Source organism: Pristiophorus japonicus, chromosome 16 (assembly GCF_044704955.1).
Source record: "Pristiophorus japonicus isolate sPriJap1 chromosome 16, sPriJap1.hap1, whole genome shotgun sequence".
Lineage (NCBI taxonomy): Eukaryota > Metazoa > Chordata > Chondrichthyes > Pristiophoridae > Pristiophorus > Pristiophorus japonicus.
In genome coordinates this window covers 83,307,674-83,333,997 of record NC_091992.1, presented here as the reverse complement: position 1 = coordinate 83,333,997, position 26,324 = coordinate 83,307,674, and the positions used below count along the sequence as shown (strand labels likewise).

Below are 26,324 nucleotides of genomic sequence, written 5' to 3'. Positions count from 1 at the left end.
TCTAAATTCCAGTGACTATAAGCCTAGTTGATCCAGTCTTTCTTCATATGTCAGTCCTGCCATCCCAGGAATCAGTCTGGTGAACCTTCGCTGAACTCCCTCAATAGCAAGAATGGCTTTCCTCAGATTAGGAGACCAAAACTATATACAATATTCAAGGCCCTGTACAACTGCAGTAAGACCTCCCTGCTCTATACTCAAATCTTCTCGCTATGAAGGCCAACATGCCATTCGCCTGCTGTACCTGCATGCCAACTTTCAATGACTGATATACCATGACACCCAGGTCTCGTTGCACCTCCCCTTTTCCTAATCTGTCACCATTCAGATAATCTGCCTTCCTCTTTTTGCCCCCAAAGTGGATAACCTCTCATTTATCCACATTATACTGCATCTGCCATGCATTTGCCCACTCACCTAACCTGTCCAAGTCACCCAGCAGCCTCTTAGCATCCTCCTCACAGCTCACACTGCCACCAGCTGTCATCTGCAAACTTGGAGATATTACATTCAATTCCTTCGTCCAAATCATTAATGTATATTGTAAATAGCTGGGGTCCCAGCACTGAACCTTGCGGTACCCCACTAGTCACTGCCTGCCATTCTGAAAAGGACCCGTTTATTCCTACTCTTTGCTTCCTGTCTGCCAACCAGTTCTCTATCCACATCAATACATTACTCCCAATACCATGTGCTTTACTTTTGCACACTAATCTCGTGTGGGACCTTGTCAAAAGCCTTTTGAAAGTCCAAATACACCACATCCACTGGTTCTCTCTTGTCCACTCTACTAGTTACATGCTCACAAAATTCTAGATTTGTCAAGCATGATCTCCCTTTCATAAATCTATGCTGATGAGGACCGATCCTGTCACTGCTTTCCAAATGTGCTGTTATTACATCTTTAATAACTGATTCCAACGTTTTCCCCACTACCGATGTCAGGCTAACCGGTCTATAATTCCCTGTTTTTTTTCCTCCTTTTTTTTTTTAAAGTGGCGTTACATTAGCTACCCTCCAATCCATAGGAACTGATCCAGAGTCTATAGAATGTTGGAAAACTGACCACCAATGCATCCATTATTTCTAGGGCCACTTCCTTAAGTACTCTGGGGTGCAGACTATCAGGCCCTGGGGATTTATCGGCCTTCAGTCCCATCAATCTCCCTTACACAATTTCCTGACTAATAAGGATTTCCTTCAGTTCCTCCTTCTCGCTCAACCCTCGGTCCCCTAGTATTTCCGGAAGGTTATTTGTGTCTTCCTTAGTGAAGACAGAACCAAAGTATTTGTTCAATTGGTCTGCCATTCTTTGTTCCCCATTATAAATTCACCTGATTCTGACTGCAAGGGACCTACATTTGTCACAACATTTGTAACTACTCTGGTCAGAGCATAAACCAGGAAATAGTGGGGACTTGTAAAAAGGGGAACAGCAGTAATCATGGGTGATTTTAACCTCCATATTGATTGGACAAATCAAATTAGTCAGGGTAGCCTTGAGGAGGAGTTCATAGAGTGCGTAAGGGACGGGTTCCTTGAGCAGTATGTCACAGAACCAACCAGGGGGCAGGCTATCTTAGATCTGGTCTTGTGTAATGAGACCGGATTAATAAACAATCTCCTAGTAAAGGATCCCCTCGGAATGAGTGATCATAGCATGATCGAATTTCAAATTCAGATGGTGAGAAAGTTGGCTCTCTAACCAACATACTAAGCTTAAATAAAGGAGACTATGAAGGTATGAGGGCAGAGTTGGGTAAAGTGGACTGGGAAACTAGGTTAAAGTGTAGGACGGTTGATGAACAGTGGTGTACATTTTAAGGAGATATTTCACAATTCTCGGGAAAAATATATTCCAGTGAGGAGGAAAGGGTGTAAGAGAAAAGATAGCCATCCCTGGCTAACTAAAAAAAATAAAGGACGGTATCCAATTTAAAAACAAGGGCATACAAAGTGGTCAAAACTAGTGGGAGGACAGAAGACTGGGAAGCTTTTAAAAGCCAGCAAAGAATGACTAAAAAAAAAAAATGATTAAGAAAGGAAAGAGAAACTAGCACAAAATATAAAAACAGATAGCAAGAGTTCTTTGGGTATATAAAAAGGAAAAGAGTGGCTAAAGTAAATGTTGGTCACTTAGAGGATGAGACCGGGGAATTAGTAATGGGGAACATGGAGATGGCAGAAACTCTGAACAAATATTTTGTATCAGCCTGTACGGTAGAGGACACTAACAATATTCCAACAGTGGATAGTCAAGGGGCTATGGGGGCGAGGAAGAATTTAACACAATCACAAAGGCGGTGGTACTCAGTAAGATAATGGGACTAAAGGCAGGTAAATCCCCTGGACCTGATGGCTTGCATCCTAGGGTCTTAAGAGAAGTAACAGCAGGGATTGTGGATGCATTGGTTGTAATTTACCAAAATTCCCTGGATTCTGGGGAAGTCCCAGCAGATTGGAAAACTGCAAATGTAACGTCCCTATTTTTAAAAAAAATAAGGAGGCAGACAAAAAGCAGGAAACTATAGACCAGTTAGCCTAACATCCGTGGTTGGGAAAATGTTGGAGTACATTATTAAAGAAGCAGTAGCAGGACATTTGGAAAAGCAAAATTCGGTCAGGCAGAGTCAGCATGGATTTATGAAGGGGAAGTCATGTTTGACAAATTTGCTGGAGTTCTTTGAGGATGTAACAAACAGGGTGGATAAAGGGGAACTGGTGGATGTGGTGTATTTGGACTTCCAGAAGGCATTCGATAAGGTGCCACATAAAAGTTCACAGGGTTGGAGGTCATATATTAGCATGGATAGAGGATTGGCTAGCTAATTGAGAACAGAGAGTCGGGATAAATGGTTCATTTTCTGGTTGGCAATCAGTAACTAGTGGGGTGCCGCAGGGATCGGTGCTGGGACTCCAACTATTTACAATCTATAACTACTTGGAAGAAGGGACTGAGTGTAACATAGCCAAGTTTGCTTACGATACAAAGATGGGAGGAAAAACAATGTGTGAGGAGGACACACAAAATTGCAAAAGGACATACAGGATAAGTGAGTGGGCAAAAATTTGGCTGTTGGAAAGTGTGAGGCACTTTGGCAGAAAAAAATCAAAGAGCAAGTTATTATTTAAGTGGAGAAAGATTGCGAAGTGCCGCAGTACAGCGGAGCCTGGGGGTACTTGTGCATGAAACACAAAAGGATAGTATGCAGGTACAGCAAGTGATCAGGAAGGCCAATGGTATCTTGGCCTTTATTGCAAAGGGGATGGAGTATAAAAGCAGGGAAGTCTTATTACAGCTAAATAAGGTATTGGTGAGGCCACACCTGGAGTAAGTACTGCATGCAGTTTTGGTTTCCATATTTATGAAAGGATATAATTGCTTTGGAGGCAGTTCAGAGAAGGTTCACTAGGCTGATTCCGGGGATGATGGGGTTGACTTATGAGGAAAGGTTGAGTAGGTTGGGCCTGTACTCATTGGAATTCAGAAGAATTGAGAGGTGATCTTATCGAGATGTATAAGATTATGAGGGGGCTTGACTGAGTGGATGCTGAGAGGATGTTTCCACTGATGGGGGAGACTCGAACTAGAGGGCACAATCTTAGAATAAGGCCACCCATTTAGAACTGAGATGAGGAGAAATTTCTTCTGAGGGTTGTGAATCTGCGGAATTCGTTGCCTCAGAGCTGTGGAAGCTAGGACATTGAATACATTTAAGACAGAAATAGACGGTTTCTTAATTGATGAGGGGTTATGGGAGCGGGCAGGGAAGTGGAGCTGAGTCCATGATCAGATCAGCCATGATATTGAATGGCGGGGCTGTATGGCCTACTCTATTATGTTCTTATGCGACCCATTTCCTGCTTGCTTGACCCTATTCCCACTAAACTGCTGACCACCCAGTTTCCTTTTCTGGCTCCCATGTTAGCTGACATTGTTAACTGTTCTCTCCTCGGGTACTCTTCTCCCCTCCTTCAAATCTGCGGTCATTACCCCTCTCAAAAAAACCAATCCGTGACCCCACTGTGCTTGTTAGCTACTGCCCCATCTCCAACCTTCCTTTCCTCTCCCAAATCCTTGAATGTGTTGTTGCCTCCCAAATCTGTGACCATCTTTCCCGGAACTCCATGTTTGAATCCCTTCAATTTGGTTTTCGCCCCTGCCACAGAACTGAAACTGCTCTTGTCAAAGTCACGTGACATAGTTTACCTTTGTCAGTCACAAAGTATCTCTCCTCCTCCACCATCGTCCAGCTGGGTGTGGGACAGACACTCCTGGTTCCATTCTTATCTATCTATTCATAGCCTGAAAATCTCCTGCAAGGGCTTCTCTTCCTATCCCCGCATCATTGCCTCTGGTGTCCTCTATGGATCTATCCTTGGCCCCCTCTTCTTTCTCACCTATATACTGCTCATTGGCGATATCGTCCGAAAACACGGAGTCAGTTTCTACATGTACCCTGATGACACCCAGCTCTACCCCTCTATGGTCTCTAAATTGTCAACTGCTTGTCCGACATCCAGTACTGCATGAGCAGAAATTTTCTCCAGTTAAATATTGGAAAGACTGATGCCATTGTCTTTGGTCCCCGCTACAAACTGCGTTCCCTAACCACTGACTCCATCCCTCTCCCTAGCATCTATCATGTAACAGTGGAAAGAGCGTATGGCAAACCAGGCTCCAGATCCACCCTTTCCTTCAACCACTGTCTGCCCCACCTGTGACGGAGATTGTAATTCCCGTATTGGACTGTACAGCCACCTGAGAACTCCCTTTTTAGAGTGGAAGCAAGTCTTCCTCGATTCTGAAGGACTGACTATGTTGATCTGAGGCTAAACCAGACTGTTTGAAACCCTGGGTGTCATATTTGACATGAAAAGAGCTTCTGGCCACACATCCGTAGCTTAACTAAAACCGTCTATTTCCACCTCCGTAACATCACCCACCTCTGCCCCTGCCTCAGCTCTTCTGCTGAAACCCTCATCCATGCCTTTGTTACCTCTGGTCTTGACTACAACACACTCTTGGCAGGTGGTGATCCAAAACTCAGTAACCCGTGTCCTAACTCGCACCAAATCCTGCTCACCCATCACCCCTGTGCTCGCTGACCTACATTGGCTCCCGAATAAGCAATGCCTCAATTTCAAAATTCTCATCCTTGTTTACATCGCCCCTCCCCATCTCTTTCAGCCTCACAACCCCATGAGATGTCTGCACTCCTCAAATTCTGCCCTCTTGAATATCCCTGTTTGTTCTCAACCATCGGGTACCGTGCCTTCAGCTGTTTGGGCCCTAAGCTCTGGAACTCCCTCCCTAAACCTCTCCGCCTCTCTACCTCTCTCTCCTCCTTTTTAAGACGTTCCTTAAAACCTACCTCTTTAACCAAGCACTTGGTCACCTGCAGTAATTTGTGGCTCGGTGTCAAATTTATCTGTTTTGTCTTGTATCACTGCTGTGAAGCGCCTTGGGATATTTTACTACATTAAAGGCGCCATATAAATAAAAGTTGTTCTTGTCGCCCACTTAAGACAGAGATGAGGAGCAATTTCTTCTGAGGGTCGTGATTCTTTGGAATTCTCTGCCCTAGAGAGCAATGGAGGCTGAGTCATTGAATATATTCAAGGCGGATATAGACAGATTGTTGAACTACAGGGGAGTTGAAGATAATGGGGAACAGGCAGAAAAGTGGAGTTGAGGCCAAGATTAGATCAGCCATGATCTTATTGAATGGTGGAGCAGGCTCGAGGGCCAAATGGCCTACTGCTCCTATTTCTTATGTTCTTGGCACAAAAAAAGGTGAACAGGAGATTATGTGGAAGCTTCTGCCAATTCTATTAGTCAGGAAGCCACTGGCAGGTGTGACAAGTGAAACTTTCTATGCATTGCCCCAGCAATGTGTCTTAACAATTCTCCCCTCATCCCCTTCAGAAGAGTACTTGTGCTGTACTAGTATGACGTGGCAAATGTGTCAGTCATCCATTTCCGAGTGAGTGTGATTGACCCTTTTAATACTTGATTTGGAAAGGTTGGCCTTGTGAAGTCTCCTCAGTAGAATCAACTGAAGCTACCCAAACTCATCTTCACTCCTGGGGACTAATTCTAACTTTGGGTGATGGTGTGAAATGGGCAATATTGAATTAGCTGCCCCTAAATCCGCACACCTGTTTGGTTTCCCCCCCCCCCCCACCTGTCCATTGAGTGCTAGACTCATGACTCAATCATGAATTTCACTGCCTTTCTTTCTAGAACGGGAAAAGGAACGCCACAAGAAGAAAAGTCGAAGTGTTTCCAGAAGCAGAAGCCGGGATAAAAAACGGAGAAGTCGAAGCAGAGACAAGCGCAGCCGTAGTCGGGACAAAAGGAGCCGAAGTCGAGGAGCGCGAAGCAGAAGCAAAGATAAGCGAAGCACTTCACGAGAGCGGAAACGTCACAGGTAACTTGCTGTTTCTCGAGCGTTCACACCCAAGTGTGTTGCACGTCAAGAGTGTCGGTACATAGTGCTGATCTCGGCTATGTCATCTTGAGAGGCACTTATCCAACTGCCCTTTGCAATCACGAAGAAAGGATAAATGAGATTCCAGTGTTGCTGGCAGCCATCACACAGCAGCATGGAATTGGACTTGAAGCAGGTCGACTGCTGGCATTGCACAGCCCAGAGTGGAAAATGGGTGGATTTGATAAGCTCTCAATTTCCAGAAAAATTCAGACCCCAAGAAACTACAGACCTCAAGAAGCTATTTGGATATTAAACTTGGTCCTCTTTAGCTTTGCCATTTGGGATTAAGATTTTTTTTTTTAAACTATCATCCAGTTTTTGAGTGCTGGCGATCATTTCAAGTGATCTAGATGTTGCCTATCCTGCCAGAAACTGTACTTGTTTAACGCCCTTCGTTTTCTTCCTCTCTGTCCAGAAGGTGCAGGCTTGTGTTGGAGTAGAGTTCCATGTTGCACTCTGATTTCCATACCTAAACACTACTGTAAGGGGCCATTCCACCCACTCAGTGCCAGTACAGAGTGCTTTTTGTACACCCAATTTCCATCGCAGCAACACTTGAACATATCATTGGATGACTGGCTCATCTGAGCAACATTTCAAGAAACTAGGCAGCTGTCCAGTGGGTTGTCTGCATCTTTCCAGGTCTCTGCTTTTTGATTACACTTAAAATTCACCTGGAGCCAAAGCAGAACGTGACATCCTACAGGTATCCATCTTTTGGACAGAATATGTTATCTTCTTGAAAGAAAGATTCTGATTGCTGCTGACCACCATCTTCAAGTTTAAAATCATAGAATTTTACAGCACTGAAGGAGGCCATTCAGCCCATCATGTCTGCACTGGTTCTTTGAAAAAGCTATCTAGTTCCATTCTACTGTCCTTTCCCCATACCCTTTTAAATGTTTTTCTGTCTAATGGCAACTATATTATCCCAAAGTTTCAAAGTAGTGGTTCTAGGAACAGAATGGAGTTAGGAATCCTGAAAAGTTGGGAGGACTTGGGTTTCTGTCTCCTGGCCTTGAGTCCTTCCAACAGAATCAAGCAGGCTCAGACTCCCAATTAGTAAGGTATAATGCTCTGGTCCAGAAGCAATTCCTGTATCTCCAGGTGGATGACATGATGGTACTGGGGTACAGAAGGGCTGAAGGTGCTGTTCAAGGGCACTGGAGTCAAAACCAAGTTTGTAATCTCCTCGCCCTGCAACAATGTGACCGCTGACTCCCAGTCAATCCTTGGTGCACCCTGACGTGGTGGTGTACGAGGAGACGGAGGTGATTTGCATGATCGTGAAATCTGGGATTATCCCAAGGAAGTTTGTTACTACATTGAGCAGTTGCCACTTGGTTTATTACAGGTACAAGGTAGACTGGAGGTTGGATAGCTTTTTTTTTATGGAAATGGGTGTTTTTGTATGTAGAGTTGCTGAAGACTCCAATGGGTAGAAGAGTCAAGATAGTTGCTGTTCAGCTTTGGCCAGGTGACAGTCCCGATACCACCTTTTAACACCTTTGATGAGGATGGCTTGAGTAGAAACTGAGGACTATAATCCAAAGGGAGTGAGATTTGAGTAAGTGCTATTGAGAAACTGAGATGACTGATACAATTCTCATTGCATCGCCAGTTTCTCATTAAAACAGTTGAAAGAGGAGGACATGGAGGTGGTCGCAGTATTGGGAATTCTGGAGAAGGGATGGACCTCGTGGCTAATAAAATGATGGCAGAAGAACTCGACAAGATAGCCACATGGAGCATTTTATTAGACCATTTATTTTTAAAATCTTTTGTCTATGAATAGTCTGCAATATGTTCCAACTGTCTCCTTTTGATCAAGACCAGTAAGTTTCCTGAGGTACATGGCGGATATGAAAGGAACGTTTTTATGATACTGCCAAATATGGAAGAATCTACCTTGTTCAACGTAAAATATACTGCACGCTAAAGATCCCCATGATGCCAACCTACCCTTCTCTTGTAGGGGTGCATTACTTTATTCTGTCGATGGATTTGGCACTTCTCTGGGAGGGGTCTCTGCATTTATACCATTTGTAAGGCTATATGGGCTCTATCACTGGGTCTCAAATGTCTTTTTATAATTTACCCATTAGTGAATTAGTATATGAAGAACATTTCAAATTCCAGATCAACGGTGATACTACCTGGTGTATGATATAATTTCTGATGTTTCAGTAGCATTCATTTCCCTATGAAAGCATTTGAGTTTGCAAGTTTTGTTTGTTTTTTCCCTACAGTCGGTCTCCCCGTCGCTCTCGCAGAAAGAAGCCCTACAGGTACTGGGATGTGCCTCCACCAGGCTTTGAGCACATTACCCCAATGCAGTACAAGGCGATGCAAGGTAGATTCTTCCAGTTTATTGTGTCGGGTTTAATGAGAACTAAGTCAGACCATTACATGATGCTCTGGTTGCTGTAGTGCTGCTCATCAGTGAATACATCCACATCACACTAAAGAAAAGATTCTCCCTCTGTTTTTCTTAGCTGCGGGTCAGATTCCTGCCACAGCACTGTTGGCGACCTCCACAGTAGGTGGTGTGACGATCACACCAACACAAGTTCCAATCATTGGCAGCCAAATGACCAGACAAGCCAGACGACTGTATGTTGGCAACATACCCTTTGGTGTCACAGAGGCAAGTGTGAAGTTTCTAAATGTATTTTACTGTCTCCGTGTTGGTCTTATGACACGACAGCAGCTGAGGTTTCCACCTGTGTGCTTGCCAGCCCACTTTCTCTCTCCTCCTCCTCCTCCTCTTTCCCCGAATCCATCTTAATGGGTATTAAATTACAGTTTGGCGAGTGCAGAAGTTGGAAAAGCCCAGCACGTGTTCTTGCGGCCAGGAAAGAGAATAAAGATTATTCCATGTGATTTCCTGATCCCGTCTGGGTATAAGTTGGATCAAACAGCTGCAAAAATAGCAATCCATGTAAAGGAAGAAAGACTTGTACTTGTATAGCGCCTTTTAATTTCCTTGGACATCCTGCCGCAGTACAGCGGGACCTGGGATACTTGTGCATGAAACACAAAAGTATAGTATGCAGGTACAGCAAGTGACCAGGAAGGCCAATGGTAACTTGGCCTTTATTGCAAAGGGGATGGAGTATAAAAGCAGGGAAGTCTTGCTACAGCTATACAAGGTATTGGTGAGGCCACACCTGGAATACTGTGTGCAGTTTTGGTTTCCATATTTACGAAAGGATATACTTGCTTTGGTGGCAGTTCAGAGAAGGTTCACTCGGTTGTTTCCGGGGAAGAGGGGATTGACTTATGAGGAAAGGTTGAGTAGGTTGGGCCTATACTCATTAGAATTCAGAAGAATGAGAGGTGATCTTATCAAAACATATAAGATTATAAGGGGGATTGACAAGGTGGATGCAGAGGATGTTTCCACTGATGGGGGTGGGGGGGGGGGGGAGACTAGAACTAGAGGGCATGATCTTAGAATAAGGGGTCGCCCATTTAAAACCGAGATGAGGAGAAATTTCTTGAGGTTTGTAAATCTGTGGAATTCGCTGCCTCAAAGCTGTGGAAGCTGGGACATTGAATAAATTTAAGATAGAAATAGACAGTTTCTTAAACGATGAGGGGGTAAGGAGTTATGGGGAGTGGGCGGGGAAGTGGAGCTGAGTCCATGATCGAATCAGCCATGATCTTATTGAATGGCGGAGCAGGCTTGAGGGGCCGTGTGGTCTACTCCTGTTCCTATTATGTTCTTATGTAAAGCGCTTTATAGCCAATGAAGTTCTTTTGAAGTCTAATCACTGTTGTAATGTCGAAAACACAACAACCAATTTGTGCACAGCAAGGTGCCACAAGGCAAAGTGTTGAGGGATAAATGTTGGCCAGGACACCAGAATTTTCTTGTTCTTCGAATAGTGCCATGGAAACTTTTCTGTCCAGCTGGAGGCAGGCACCTACTCATCCAAAAGACGACCCCTCCAGCAGTACTGCACTGGAGTGTCAGCCGAGATTGTGCTCACGTCTCCAGGGTACTGCTTGAACCCATGGCCTTCTGACTCGGCGGTGCGAGTGCTACCACTAAGCCAAGACTTGCATTTAAAGGTTTAGGTCGGGAATTCCAGAGCGTGGAGCCGATGTAGCTGAAGGCATGTCTGCCAATGGTAGGGTGAAGGGTGGGGACAAATGCAGAAGAGGCCACAGTCAGAGGAATGAAGAGTTCAGGAGCTGGAGGAGGTTCCAGAGATGGGGAGGGGCAAAGTCATGAAGTGATTTAAATAATTTTAAATCCAAGGCATTGGTACTCCAGTGTAGATCAGCAAAGTTGAGTATGATGAGTGATTGGAATTGGTGCGGAGCAGGATACTTATAAGATTTCCCGTGGGTCAATGTCTTAATCATTATCTTCAAAAGATTAACGCTTTGCTGTTTATGGGAATAGGGTATGGTGAGATTAACACCAGCTCCGTCTATCACAGAGCAGCCTCCATAGCTTTCCAGTTATATTCAACTGTTTACGAACATGGGACTATTTGGATTCTCTAACCTTTTTTCTTCCCCCCACCCCCCCCTACCCCGCCCCCATTGGGTCAGTGTGCTGTGTGGTACTGAGCTGAGCTGGCTAGAATTGGTATTTGAGTCCTTGTGCCAGGGAATGGAAATATCAGCTATGGTTTCTTCCAAACAGCCCTTGCCAGAAATGAGCATGTGCCTTGTGTCATCCACGCCCATATACACTCAGCGGATTGGTCATATAGTCCTTTCAATACTGGCGATCTAGGTGAATACAGGGAAGGTACCCTTGGAACTCTACAAGTCACTAACTTTACCTTTCACATAAGAACAGGAGTAGGCCATTTAGCCCCTCGAGCCTGTTCCGCCATTCAATGAGATCATGGCTGATTTACAATCCAACTCCATGTACCTGCCTTTGGCCCATAATCCCTCAATACCTTTGGTTAACAAAAAGCTATCAATCTCTGATTTAAATTAACTATTGAACTAGCATCGATTGCTATTTGTGGAAGAGAGTTCCAAACTTCTACCACCCTTTGTCCTTTGTGTGCGAGAAGTGTTTTGTAATTTCACTCCGGAAAGGTCTTGTTCGAATTTTTAGACTATGCCCCCTTGTCTTCGAATCCCCAACCAGCGAAAATAGTTTCTCTCTCTTTACCCGATCTGTTCCCCTTAATATCCTGAAAACTTCAGTCAGATCACCCCTTGACCACCTTGATTCTAGGGAATACAAGCCTAATTTGTGTAATCTCCTCCTAACATAACCCTTGAAGTCTGGATGAATAGATGTGGTGGGTGTGAAAATGGGGAGGAGAACAGCTATTTGAGGTGTTTTCATGACTTTCAACAGATAGGAATTCATCCCCAACAACATAATCTGTAATCAGGTTGTACAAATAATCAGAAGAACTAACTCTGAAAATAGTTATGTGGGTAGAATTACATGGGTTTAGTAGAAAACAGAGCTGTTATTGGTTGACATTTGTACTGATAGCATGTTAAAAAATGGGAAAGTGCATATATTCGTGGTGCTTGCTAGCATATTTTAAAGTGTCTATACCCTTTTTGCCCTCAGGAAGCCATGGCTGACTTCTTTAATGCTCAGATGCGCCTTGCTGGGTTGTCGCAGGCTCCAGGGAACCCTGTATTGGCTGTGCAGATCAACCAAGATAAAAATTTTGCTTTTCTTGAGGTAAGCCTCTGTCTTGGAATTCTACCTAATTTTTTAAACTAATTTTTGTCTTTGTCCTGCTTTCCTTACTTTAGGTGATGTGAGTTGTCAGTTACTTGAATGGAACAAAAGTCATCATTGATAAAGACCCTTCTTTTCGAGACGAGATCTGCTGTAGAATAGATTGTTAATTGTGCACTGCCTTGGGTTAACCCTTTGAGGACATGTACATGTCAAAATGTAGAATAATGGATGATTGTCTTATAATCATCTAATTGAATGGTTGAACTGAATTCCTAAACTAAACTGAGCTCAAGTCAGTTTAGGGCAGTAACCTGGTATGTCACTTCATACACGCAAGTTAATTACTGGAGGAAAATCTATATGCAGGGAGAAGTGTATGAATAACAATTGTTAAAGGAGTGCAGTGTATTTACTTCCTCGTATGATACAGCTTATAAAATGACTTCCTCCACTTACACAACATTTTTTTTTTAGAATTTCATTGTTTCCCATCTTTAACTGCTTATTGCTATGTGCATATTTCCACTAGAGAGAGTAGGCAAGCAAACTGCTTCTGAGTCTCTGGCAGTACTGGTCTTGCATCAATTGTTATATGGAATGGAAGAGCAGTCTAGGTTAACTTTGCCCTTCTCCCTGTATGAAAGTTGCACCTTTTTATATTTGGTATTTTACCAAGGATAAGGCTGCTGTTGTGTGAGTATTCAGTTTAAGATCTGCTCCATCCAAAAACACTGAAGCATTTCGTGCCTCTGTTTAATTGTCTGTTTGATCTGGCTTTTTTCCCCCCAACATGTTATCTTTACTATTGCATTGTTGTTCTCTTTAGTTCCGTTCAGTTGATGAAACGACACAAGCCATGGCATTCGATGGCATCATCTTCCAGGGTCAGTCTTTGAAGATCCGACGTCCCCACGATTACCAACCTCTGCCAGGCATGTCTGAGCAACCTTCTTTCCATGTTCCAGGTCCGTCAAAAAATGCAACATCTGTGTGCTGGACTTCCTTTGCAGGTTTAAGTATACTGCATGCATCAGATGTAATGGCAGGGCACCAAAATGTGATTTACTTCAGCTATTTGTTGGCTAAAATAGAGTAAAATAAACAATTTGTACAAACATCTTATTTAAAAAAAAATTAAAACAAAATGCAGATACTATTGCAAACAAAATGCAAGGAAAGTCAGTGTCAGAACTCGCACAGCAGAATTATAATTCTGTGGATGAAAAACTCAGGGTGGCTATCTGACTCGAGGAATGTATGAACATTCTGAGTTGCAACCTGATGCAAGGTGAATTATGTTGACATCTGCAACAACATTAAAATGGGGCAGAAAATGTTCTGCAACACCATTCTTGCTACCTAAAATAACTTCCTCAAATATTTTGAGGGGGTTATTTCCAATGATCCAAGATTGCTTGAGCCTTGTGTACTGAGGCTCCCCTCCCAGGAGGCTGTGGAGTCTACCAGATTGCTGCACTTGTCAGGATTGTGTGCCCTCTGCACTGGCAGCATTGTGATCTCACTTGGTGCTAAAATTTCTGACTTGGATAAGTGGCAATGCACCTTTAGCCAGGTCGCTTGAGAGGGAATATAGCGATTGTTGGTCTAAGCCCTTATTACTCGTATTTTATTAGATACTGTGAAATTAAGCAGTAAGTAAATTGAACAGAAATTCAGTTAATGGGTTCAGATAATGTTTAAAACATAAGTCATTGGCTTCCAATATTTAAGGTTTGGAATTTGAAAACAAAATGCTGCTTTAGCTCGGGGGAGTTGGGGGGTGGAATACACTTTGAAAAGAATTCACTTTCACTTTTGCTCTTTTTCTCTCTGTGCTTGTATATATTTTTGTTTTTCATCTTGAACATTTATTTTTTTTTCCTGTTTCCTTTTTGACATTATATTTTTGTCTACTTTTTTCTTCATTTTAATCTCTTTTCCATCCTCACCGGTTCTTGATCCCTGCAACAATTAAAGTTCACTCACTTGTGGATTTTGGAAACCTGCAGAGTCTTTTATGTTCCGGTTTGGAGCAGCTGGCGCAGCAGGATTCTACGCCAGCCTGGGAACGTGCGCATGTGATTAGGGCCACATTCGCAACACTGTAAGTCGGAAGGTTTTTCCAGTTACGCTTCTGCTTTCCTCTGACCCATATGTGGCTTGCTTTTTTTTACAAAAAAAAGGGGGTGAGTTCATTCAAATTAAGGAGCAGATGAGAAACTTCCAATGTATACATTTCCTAAATGTTTCCAGTATATAGTTAACTTTTTTTTCCCCCAAGGCAAAACATAACCCAAAGTCCATTATCTGAACTCTTCCTTTGTCTTCCCCCTCCCCCTCCCCAAAATGTAAGATCCCCTTCTTGCACCCCTGTGGTTGGCTTGAGTCTCAGTGATGGCTGACATCATCCATAAGCTTGATGGTATCATCAAATCTGCAGCTGCCCTCGTATATCACATGGAAGCAGATCATCTCACTTCTAGGGTACGGTTCCTATGTGTATCATTGCATCATATCTTCCTATCCGCTAAGTAGAAGTGTCCCAGGTGATGGAGACATTCTGAATTCCTTGCCTACCTTTCATCACAAGGTGATGCTTTGTGTGATCCTGATATTTTCCATTTTTTAAAAACTTTTTTTGGTAAATGTGCATCATAATGACCCATACTCCCACTAGCTTTTAGTCCAGGATGTTTATATTGCCGTGTTTGTTTCTCGTCTCTTTATAGGTGTTGTCTCCACAGTGGTCCCGGATTCTCCACACAAGCTTTTCATTGGCGGTTTGCCCAATTACCTCAATGATGATCAGGTAGCTATGGATACCACCCACTCTGGGGGGGAAAGCTGACAGTATTGTTCTCTTTCTCCTCTTCAATTTCATATATCCAAAGCTGCACTGATGTGTGCCATTGTCCAAACATGGCTGCTGTGATGGTCACGTTGCAGTTACTGACTGTTCAAGGTGTGTCAGCTTTCTCCAGTGCAATTCCGAACTCTTTTTTAAAGATGGCATCTTTTTCTTTATCACTAATTGGTTTCTATTAGCCAGTGTAATTGGACAAGTCCCTTTACTGAACGGTTTTAAAATGAGATTTATATACAAGATCTTCCTGGGCAAATCACTGAGTAAGAAACGTCTTGTTATTTTACGGTGAAGGTGATGGGTGAATCGGATTGTTGACCGTTTTGGAATCCATAATAGGGCCTTTTTTTCTCCCCCCCCCCCCCCCCCCCCCCACAACCACACTTCCTCCCTGAAATTTTTAAATATATGAAATTGCTTGTGTGAAAGTGTTGATGTAATAAAATGGCTGGCTGAGAATTTGTTATCTAATCAACAAAATCACCATTTTTACTCAAGCAAACTTCACTGACTTCCTTTTGCAGCAAGGGAAACAGCAGCTCGGGCCGCTGAAAAGTGACTGAATGTCTTAAAGATCCAGTTCTGCAGTACCAGCACCACAAACCAAACCAGAAAATGAAATCTATTCTGTAGCAACATTACCGGCCAATAACTTGCATCTTAAGAGGGCCTTTTCTTCCACTTTTTTTTTGATTTTGTTTCATTGATTTAGGATATGGCTTATGATTTTCCATTTAGTATTTCAGTTGTTTGTAAATGAGTGTAGGTAATTTGAATTGTAGAACTATCAGTTAGCCAAGGTGGCCTATTTTTTACAATGGTAAAGCTTTTCGTTTTAGCCCCATTTTCTTTTCACAGCAGTTCAGTTTTTACAGGTTTTTAGATTCCTAAACCGTTCGGCACATAAAGGTGAGATGCAATTACAGTCAATTTCTTTACTACCTTATGATATGTAGTGTTAAAAAACACTTTGATAAATTTGTGTAGTTCAAGCTTGGTTTTACAATAAAATTGCCTTTGAAGGATCATATCAAGTTGGCTTACTAATTACTTTTATTTAATGTCCTTGTTTTTTTTAGTTGAATTAAAGAAATGGGCAAAGGGCACTCAAGTTTGGGCTGAAAATTAACTGTTGAATCCACTTGTACACACTGGCCAAGGCACCTCCTTTTTATTTATTTTTTAACTTTAAAAAAAAAATTGCATCACTGACTTTAAGCAAGTTCTGAACCTTTTTCTCCCCCAGACTGAACTACTTGCAAATAAGTTGCATAAAGATAGTACATATCATTTGGAGATTACCAAAGGATAGTTTCATGCATGCCTGAAGCACTAGACAATCTTTGACAAGTAAATTCAAAGCACCAGCAGCCATACAGATCGGCAAACTAATTATAATCACTGGTTATAAACTGATGACTTAATTGAGTTCTTGGGGTTAAAGCCTCCAAGTCCTTGGCAAACCCAACTCTATTTTGCTTCTTGTAGAATTTGTTGATAGGTGGCGGAAGAGCCAAGGTTTGTATAGTGACTGCTTAAAAAAAATACTTTGAATTTACTTTTCTATGAATGTACTGGATCAATATTAATTTTAAGCCCAGATGTATGTGCCTTGGGTGAATAAATTGTTTGATTTCAGTTTCTTCAAGTGACTTTTTAACTGGACACTTCAATTCTCAGTGCTTCTTGCAAACCATTTGTGTAAAGTGCACATTCTCTTCCAAATTCCATGCTAAATATTTAAGAGTTCAAATATGTCTTGTAAAATAAAAACATGATATGATCCTTGGCAACACTTTATTTAATTTTTTTTAGCTATTTATTTATATCAGCTATCTTAACACTCACCTAAACCGGGGAGAAAGAAAAAACAATTGGAGAAGTTGATTATATTAAATCTGTAATTAATATTCGACATGAGAAAATCTGAAATGCACGGTTTAATGAGAACAGGGAGTTTTGCTTTCTAATTCTAAATTTGTGAGCCAGTGTTATACTGACTCCTTCCTTTGTAGTCACTGCTGGTTGATACTCATGGCTCTTTCATTTTTGTTCCCCCACTTTGTCCCCAGCTAGGGGCCTGTAAGATCGTAAGTCTTGGCGCATAGTTTGTTCAGTAGTACTGATCTACTGCTGCCATGCCAACCTGTAAGACAAGGCAAGTAAGAGCTCATGTCCCGCACTCGGATACCCTCGGAGCCAGCTGCTCTGCCCTCAACTCTAGAACCTGCCCAGCCTTCCTGGGAGCATTCGCTGGCTTTGAGGGTAGACCTAAACAAAGAGAAAACAAATATAAACTTGTACAAATGAATAAACCACTGAAAGTAGTGGTGTAAGTAGTCCGTATAGACCTATGGTGTATGTGTCTGTAGGAGGTAAGACTTTTTTTTCCTTTTTTTTCTTTTTTTTTTCCAACTTTTCCTATAGTCAAGGATTGTTTCAACTATTACAAGTTTTCTGTTTCTTTATGAAGTTTTTTTTTAATCTTTGAGCCTGTAGTTTCTCATTGGACTAAAATGCCTTAATTAACCCCTTGAGAACCATATTTACTTTACGCTCTTCGATATAACAAACATTTCCATCACTTTCCAATCTCTTTGAACGTTTAAAATGTCAAGATTTACATACCCCAAGGACATTTCTTCATCAACAATAATGCACATAAAATTCTCCGATTGAATTGATGCAGATAGTCCTCAATGGGTTAATCTCTTGAAGGCTGAAAGGACATCAATTTGCTTGTCTTTTTAAAATAAAAACTTGTGTCGGAGTCCAGAGTTCTGAAAAACTTAAATGCCTGGATTCTGTTGGTATTTTTATAAAGGAGAGGGGGTCCGAGGTGTGTGTGAATCTCAGTGAAGGAAGAGGCCCCGAGGTCTCTGAATCGCTGTGTACTCCGGACAAAAAATAAATAAACCTAGGCCTTGAGTTTAATGCGTTTGCCTGAAATTCCTGACTCAGCAGAGGCATTAACATGTTTAAAATAAATTGGTTGCACACCATTATCCAGCAGCATAATTTCAAAGCACTGGTCTTTTCAAGACATAGATGAGGTAATTGCATCAAAGGTGGCAACCCTTTTGTAATCATGTAATTTTGTGAATTGACATTGAACCAGTTTTCTATATCCATTAACTTTTTCTTGCTACATTTTAATATTTAAATGATCAGATAAGAACAATTATGAAGACACTTCCCTTAATATCTGCCTTTGTAAAAGAAGTAAGGAACTTGTATGTATGCAGTGATTACTGGTTGGCATTTTCAAGTGTTGTGCACTTGCACAATAGTCTTGAAATCACCATTGTGTTCCGCAGCCTGTAGTAGAGGAAATCTCCCTGCCTTTCATTCGGGTTGTTGATTAAGTTTCTGCGGTTTTTAATTCATCCAAGAGGAGAGATTTCATCTGGCAGCCCATCTGTTTCATGTTGGGAGAAGGGTGGCAGAATTGAGCTCTACTCCCAAGTCCACCTCCCATCAGCAGGTTGGGGAACAATCTTGATAGCTGTCACAGAAGTCAGTGGCCATTGCAGCTAAAGGAGGCAGCATGATTCCTTCTGTCTACTGCATGGTTATAGGATGGGCGGTAAACAATGGCATTGGTGTAAAGTTTTCGGGTTTCAACTTGCATTACGGAAATGTAGCCTCATTTACATGAAGTGGACAATGAGTTTGCGAACAGTCGCGAACAAGCAATCCCGTAAAACAGAACTCTGGCCTCCAGTCACGCACTTTGCTTGAGGATTGCACGTGTATTTGTATGAATTCCAATGAGGTTGTTCACATATTGAGTGCAAGTGCTTCAAAGTGTTTGTTCGCATTTAATTTGGAAAAGTTAATATTGTAGTTTAATGTTGGGAGCGTGGAGAAAGAAATGCACAGCGTTGGGGCCAGAAAGAAAATTCTTAGAAATTTTTTATTGGTGGGGGGGGGGGGGGGGGGGGGTACTTGAGATTGTATCCAGTTTGAATTTATGTAGTGCGTGGTGTTTTAACATTTTCTAATGGTCCGTGCAGTACCAGTTGCTAATGGTATGCAAACTATTTTAGTTGTATGGTTTAATGCGAACTGTTGTTTGGGTCATTCACTGCCCAAGTTCCTGTGCTTTTTTTTTGATGCTTGAATGTCCTTTTGTTAAAATTAATAGTCCAACTAGGTCATTGTTGCCCAATTTGTTTTTAATTAGCAGATCAGTGCAAGTATAAGAACAGGCCTACATTCGGATTGCATTTATACAAATGGGACATCTTTGGCAAAATCGTTGTTGCCTCTGAACCCAAGATATGCATCCTTGATCCTTCCTCCTCTTCCTCTGTCTCCAGTCCCACACTTCATCTGTGCTGTGAAAATCACTTCTATGAGGTTTAGCTAACTGATACAAAGATTTGTAAAGTCACTTAAGATAAGTAGCATTTTCCATTTCTACAATAATCAAGTACAGTTATTAGTTATTACATTTGGTAAAAGCTTGATACTTTAATGTAAGGAAAGGGGGGGGGGGGAATTCAACTAAGAGGTTGTTTCTTGTGTAAGTGATCTCGTTTTTTTTTAACTTGGGGGTGTCTCTTGCTAGCACCGTGGGATTTATTGTGCAGACAAGAGGTAACCAACCCTTCGCTTGCTGCTTTTATTAGTATTTGGAGAGTTTTGTTCAAGCAAGAATATGAAGGATTGGTGTTCCGATGTAGTTAAATGTGTAAGTGCCTTGGTGCTAGCTGCTGCTTGTTTGATTTAACTGGGAATCCTTTCACCTTGGTGTAGGGAGAACTGCTTATCTATGACTATCTGATTTAAGTGTTGACTTGAGGCCTGTTCTTAAACTTCAGACTCTACATATAACTGAAATTTCAAATACCAGTAATTCTATCTTATTCACGGTTAAAGAAAAAGGCTATAACCTGTTGAATTGGCTTTTTATGCCCAGTACCTAAAAGGTTAAAGAGCTTTTAGTCCCAAACTTGGATACTAATTTGGGAAATAGTATTTAATAGATTATTTTAGCAGTTTTTGAATACTACTAATTGACTGTTGCTCTGTTGGCTTTGACTTGCAGGTGAAAGAACTTCTGACTTCATTTGGCCCACTGAAAGCTTTTAACCTAGTGAAGGACAGTGCAACATCTCTGTCCAAAGGCTATGCCTTCTGTGAATACGTGGATGTCAATGTTACTGATCAGGTATAATATATTCTGTATTACTGGAATTGTAAGCATATTCAGTTTCTATTTAATCGCTCAGAATTTCAGAATCTTAGCTGGTTGAGTGCAATGTAATGGAACAGCATGGTGTGGATAATTGGAAATATGTTATCGACTTGTACGGTTGATAGTTAACCCTTTATGTGCCACGAGTTTACTCACCTGGGAGCATTTGGGCTGCTGGTGCACCAGACCAAAAGAGCTTGGGAAGTGAAAGTGGTTGTAATTTGATGCTGGGAAATTGACCTGGTTGTGTCTGACGCGACCATGTAGGTCTTCAGAGTTGTAGAATTCAGTTGACTGGCAGGGGGTGGAGGAAGGCGAGTGGGGTCTTTGGAGCCAACTTTCAGCCAATCAGATGCAACCTTTTTCCAATGGCGGCAGAACAAAATAAACAGTAGAACTCACGATGTGCTGGATAAAAGGTAAGGAATATACTTTGAATGCTTTTTTTTGAGTGAAAGACTATAGAATAGAATGTATCCAAATTAAGTCACACAAGGACTTGTCATTCTGCAGATCGCCTGTTCTCATTCTGCTCTGCACTTCACTTGCACTGTGTGCTCCACTCTGCTCCAGTGGCTGCAATCACAAGAATTTATGCTTCTTGGTATCATTCCTTCCTTTTCTATGTCTTGTCCTGGCTTTTGTATTTTTACCTTTTTAGGTTGGGGGGGGGGGGGGGGAGACTATTCTTCACTTGAATTACATGGTCCCCACTTCCTTTCAACACTCCTGTGGTTACTGGAGGTCCGACATTGAGTGCACTGTTGCGGGACATTGTACGTCATGCTTCCCACTGTTTCTTGCTTGCTTTGTGTTTTGCATGCCGAGTGTCATCCTTGCATGTTACTTCACTTTTACTGCTTTTGGTCAACGTGCTTGTGCTTCAGCTGACTACAACTGGTAAGTTTGCATGAATGCTGTCATGTGTAACACAAAAAGAGGTGGAAATCCTTATTTTGTAACTGGTGGTGCAAACCTAAAATGACTGTTGATGCTGGGCAATTTTTCAACTTGTGCAATCCCAGCTTTTCATGGGTTTGAGTAAATGTGTAAACAATCAATGGATTGGGTTCACCAGCTATTCAGAGATTTCCCCAGCCTCTCTTTCCACTGGGTACAAGTGCTAACAATGCAATCTTTAGGAATAAGAAACGGTCATTAGTTCCAGTAAGCCCACCTAACGGTCACAACAACAGCAGCAGTTCCAGAACACCAACCTTCTAACATGCTGCATGCAGTTTGTATGCTAAATGTACGACCAATGTGAATTAATGTCTCTCTATAGAGCAGGTAATATCTTCAGCCAGTAGCTTTCATCTCAAGGCAGTGTGTGACTCACTGACTCTGAGCACCGCCATCTTGCCTGTCATTCTTATTCTCGCACTTTCATTTATTCTCTGTGCTGATGGACTGTGAATGCAGGCCCGGTACATGGAACAGTGGAGGTCTACTGTGGGCCACAGGTAAGGGGGAAGTGGACCACTGTTCTAAGAAATACCTTAGTCATTGGCTTCTAGGAGAGCTTGGTGACGGCCAGCCTTTTAGTTCTTACAGCCTGGGATCACATTGCATCTCTGGTTGCAGGCTTAAACTTCTGTGGAGACCAACACTCAAGCCTGTCAACCATAAGCATGATGAATTTCATCAGTTTTCTGCTGGGTCTCCACCAGGGGCTTCAGGTATGTCTACTTCCTACCAGGTGATCCTTACAAATTTGCAGAAAAGCCCACCGTTTCAGTTGCCTGCTTCTTGGTAGGTTTATTATGAAGAGAGTCAATAGGGAATTGGGATTCAAAATGGCGCGGTGGTAAAATCTGAACTACAGAAAAACATTAATATTTGTGGAAACTTGCTATATAGTTCATACTTTAGTGCTGCGTTGTACAATATCTAAACATGCAGTTTGCTTTTCAGAAATCTGTTTTTAATTCAACTGATTAATGAGGACATTGGGGGTGATTTGCTTTATGCGCTGTGTATAGTAAAATCGTAAACTGAATTATAAAGAACACGTTTGCAGTTTTGCTGCATGAAGTCCACAAAGGAAATTGTCCCCAATTTTTATAATGTGTTTAGAGCCGAGTATATATTGTAATATTTGAAAATTGATGCAATTCTTGGACAGATTTTTTTTCCACCAAGCATGCTTCTGTTCTGAATAACGTGTGCTTTCTTCAGGCTATTGCAGGATTGAATGGAATGCAACTTGGGGATAAGAAGCTTATAGTACAGAGGGCCAGCGTTGGTGCAAAGAATGCCAATCCGGTAACTAGTTTCTAGTTCATTACTTTGTCTAATCCTTCAGGTGATGCAACGAATCTTCCTCTCCAGTGGGCAGCTATATCTTCAATTTGTAAAGTCAACAAATCCGCTTACACTGTGCCCCTCACCACTTCAGGTCTTTAATTTTTTCATTTGTTCAAATTCAGCACTTTTTTTGCAGTAGTGTCAGCCGTGACTCTGAGTCAGAAGGTTGTGGGTCCAATTCCTACTCTAGAGACATCAGCACAAAAATCTAGGCTGACACTCCAGTGCTGTACCGAGGAAAGGCTGCACTGTCAGAAGTGCTATCTTTCGGATGAAACATTAAACCGAGGCCTCTTCTACTCCCTCGGGTGGACATCAGATCCTGTGGCACTATTTTGAAATGCAGGGGAGTTATCCTCTGTGTCCTAGCCAATATTTATCCCTCATTACTAAAACAGATTATCTGGTTATCATCACATTGCTGTTTGGGGACCTTGCTGTGCACAAATTGGCTGCCGTGTTTCCTACACTACAACAGTGACTGGACTTCAAAAAGTACTTTATTGGCTGTAAAGCACTTTGGGACGTCTGGTGGTCATGAAACATACTATATAAATGCAAGTCTTAATTTTTGCTCTAGTATATGGTTGGGCTGATTCTAATCTTGAGTGTGCTCTGAGATAACTTACCAAAAAAGTTGTGTAATCAGATGAAAATTGAGTTGGGTGGGCAACAAGGCTATATTTTGGTAACCTTACCCTAGTTTGTGCAGTCATTTGCATTTATTTAGAATTTGGCTTTTCAGTTGGGTGTATTCAATTTTTATTTTAAAAAGAACATCATCAATATTCTGCAACTTTGAGCATCACTTGCAAATCTGAAACTATATTGTACGTATGTAACCTGTTTGCTGGGAATGCAAAAAGTTGAGTAGAAGTCAGTTTCCCAAAGAAAATCAATGAACATCTGACTAGGTTTGGATTCATGGATTGCATTGGCTTCTCTGGGGTTTTACTTTGTGCATAAGCCGCTGTCCTTGATATCTTATTAATACTTCCTAGTGTGTAATTATAGAAGCAAATGTGACCAGCTTAAGATTAGTAATTATAGCTCCCAGTATCTCATTTTCTCCCCCTCTCAAATGGGATACAGTTCCATTTACAATGGTCAACCTACAGTATCTTGCCTAAGTAACCATTACTTGTGTCAGCAATCTTGAATGTAAGGGGAAAATGGGAAGGCTTCTCTTCCCACGAGCGGGTCCCCGATATAGAGGCTTGACGCTCGCCCCAACCCGCGTAACAGCCCCGGAGTTAGCAGACAGACGAATGGCAAGCTATAACTATCTTTTATTACGAACGTCCGGGAACACCTCTCATCACAGCTGCCTGTGAATGGAGATGCTCCCCGAACAGCACAATCATACAACTTTTATACATTTCAAAAACCCCTCCGTTCCCTGGTAAGACCTCCCTAGATCTCTAATTGGACTACCTTATCAGTGCTACTTCTCTAATTGGACTACCTTATTAGTGCTACTTTGGATTGACAGGCCAAGACCCTCGTGACCACCTTAGGCCATGACTAGAATGACTTCATTAGGTCAGAATTTGTTGATTCTCCTTGATGCCCGTGAGTCTGCCTCGAGCCTTTTCGCAAGGTCTTATCAATGTCTGTTTAGGTTCTCACATCGTATCCTGTTGGAATATTATTGAATTGATAACTTCTGGAGCCTTGGTACTGGAATGTACAAGGCCAAAGAGAGGCCTTTTACCTCCTTATGGGTCGGTGCAGGAACCAGCACTTTAACCCTTGTCCCGCTGGTACCCCTAATGCCAAGTTTTTCTCTTACTTGACCTTGGACGGTTAGCAATCTATTCAACTGGAGCAGGAGTTGTGGTTAATCCTGTCCTTCCCCGTAGTTTACCGTGCACTTCCAGTAAGGGGGTGGTGGGATTCCTGGATAGGGATCAGTAGTGGAACCCTTTTTTTTTCCCCTTCCCAATCCCTGAGGTGCTAAGGCCAATTGTAGTGTTCCTCCCGACACCTCGACTGCCATCAGCTAACTCAACATGCAGTGGAGATCCAGTCTGAGGACCTTCAGTCCGTATGGTTCAGCTGCTCGAATCATTGGATAAACTCGCCATCTGGGAATCTCAGTCAACATGGCTCTGTAACACCTTCACTTGGTAAATGTTTTCAAATAAGGTAACCCTCTGACCTGCAGTAGAGTTGGTAGCTCAATTAATGGCTTCTTGCCATGCTACATGATAGCTACATAACATAAGAAATAGGAGCAGGAGTAGGTCATTTGGCCCCTCGATCCTGCTTTGCCATTCACTAAGATCATGGCTGATCTGATCCTGGCCTCAACTCCACGTTCCCACCCACTCCCCATAACCCTTTACTTCTTTATCATTCAAAAATCTGTCTCTCTCCAACTTAAATATATTCAAAGACCCAGCCTCCACAGCTCTCTGGGGCAGAGAATTCCAAAGATTCACGACCCTCTGAGAAGAAATTCCTCCTCATCTCCGTCTTAAATGGGCGACCCCTTATTCTGAAACTATGCCCCCTAGTTCTCGATTCCCTCATGAGGGCTAACGTCCTCTCTGCATCTGCCCTGTCAAGACCCCTCAGTATCTTATGTTTCAATAAGATCACACCTCATTCTTCTAAACTCCAATGAGTACAGGCCCAACCTGTTCAACCTTTCTCCATCTGACAACCCCTTCATCTAATACATCAACCTCATGAACCTTCTCTGAATTGCCTCCAATGCAAATATATCCTTCCTCAAATAAGACCAAAACTGTACGCTGTACTCCCAGGCATGATCTTGACAACGCCCTATACAGTTGGCGCAGGACTTCCCTGCTTTTATACTCCATCCCCCTTGCAATAAAGGCCAACATTCCATTTGCCTTCCTCATTACTTGCTGTACCTGCATGCTAACTTTTTGTATTTCATGTACACGAACCCCCAGATCCCTCTGTACTGCAGCCTTTTGTAATCTCTCCCAATTTAAATAGTAATTTGCTTTTTTTTATTTTTCATACCAAAGTGGATAACCTCACATTTTCCCACATTATAGTCCATCTGCCAAATTTTTGCTCACTCACTGAGCCTATCTATATCCTTTTTGTAGATTATTTGCATCCTCCTCACTACTTGCTTTCCCACCTATCTTTGTATTAGCAAATTTGGCTACATTACACTCAGTCCCTTCATCTAAGTCATTAATATAAATTGTAAATAGTTGAGGCCCCAGCATTGATCCCTGTGGCACCCCACTAGTTACAGTTTGCCAACCTGAAAATGATCCCTTTATCCCGACTCTCGTTAGTTAGCCAATCCTCTATCCACATAATATTACCCACAACCTCGTGAGCTCTTATCTTGTGCAGTAACCTTTTATGTGGCACCTTATCGAATGCTTTCTGGAAATCCAAATACACCACATCCACTAGTTCTCCCTTATCCACTGTTTGTTACATCCTCAAAGAACTCCAGCAAATTTGTCAAACATGATTTCCCTTTCATAAAACCAGGCTGACTCTGCTTGACTGCATTATGATTTTCTAAATGTCCTGCTACTACTACATTAATGGACTCCAGCATTTTCCCAATAACAGATGTTAGGCTAACTGGTCTATAGTTTCCTGCTTTCTGTCTCCTTCCTTTCTTAAATAGGGGTATTAAATTTGCGGTTTTCCAGTCCGCTGGGACTTGTCCAGAATTCAGGGAATTTTGGTAGATCACAACCTATCACTATCACTATCTCTGCAGCCACTTCTTTAGGACCCTAGGATGCAGGCCATCAGGTCCAG

General features: G+C 42.2%; 2 protein-coding genes across 6 annotated transcripts in view; one reads left to right on the top strand and one right to left on the bottom strand.

Annotated features, from left to right (window-relative positions):
• LOC139226627 (splicing factor U2AF 65 kDa subunit-like) overlaps positions 1 to 26,324 on the top strand; it is a 47,326-nt gene that overhangs the window by 16,459 nt on the left and 4,543 nt on the right. The window contains exons 2-10 of one of the 5 annotated variants that reach the window (XM_070857518.1): positions 6,248 to 6,434; positions 8,747 to 8,850; positions 8,993 to 9,144; positions 12,061 to 12,177; positions 13,007 to 13,112; positions 14,910 to 14,989; positions 17,116 to 17,133; positions 20,097 to 20,219; positions 22,425 to 22,511. In XM_070857518.1, coding sequence (XP_070713619.1) covers positions 6,248 to 6,434; positions 8,747 to 8,850; positions 8,993 to 9,144; positions 12,061 to 12,177; positions 13,007 to 13,112; positions 14,910 to 14,989; positions 17,116 to 17,133; positions 20,097 to 20,219; positions 22,425 to 22,511 — 974 coding nt within the window. Of the gene's footprint in view, positions 1 to 6,247; positions 6,435 to 8,746; positions 8,851 to 8,992; positions 9,145 to 12,060; positions 12,178 to 13,006; positions 13,191 to 14,909; positions 14,990 to 17,115; positions 17,134 to 20,096; positions 20,220 to 22,424; positions 22,512 to 26,324 lie in introns of all 5 variants that reach the window. The other 4 variants (XM_070857516.1, XM_070857514.1, XM_070857517.1 and 1 more) reach the window with 4 other exon arrangements.
• The window catches only part of LOC139226628 (protein phosphatase 1 regulatory subunit 7-like), a 105,712-nt gene continuing 98,687 nt past the window's right edge, over positions 19,300 to 26,324 (bottom strand). The window contains exon 17 of the mRNA XM_070857520.1: positions 19,300 to 19,415. Coding sequence (XP_070713621.1) covers positions 19,412 to 19,415 — 4 coding nt within the window. The 3' untranslated portion in view covers positions 19,300 to 19,411. The remainder of the gene's footprint in view (positions 19,416 to 26,324) is intronic.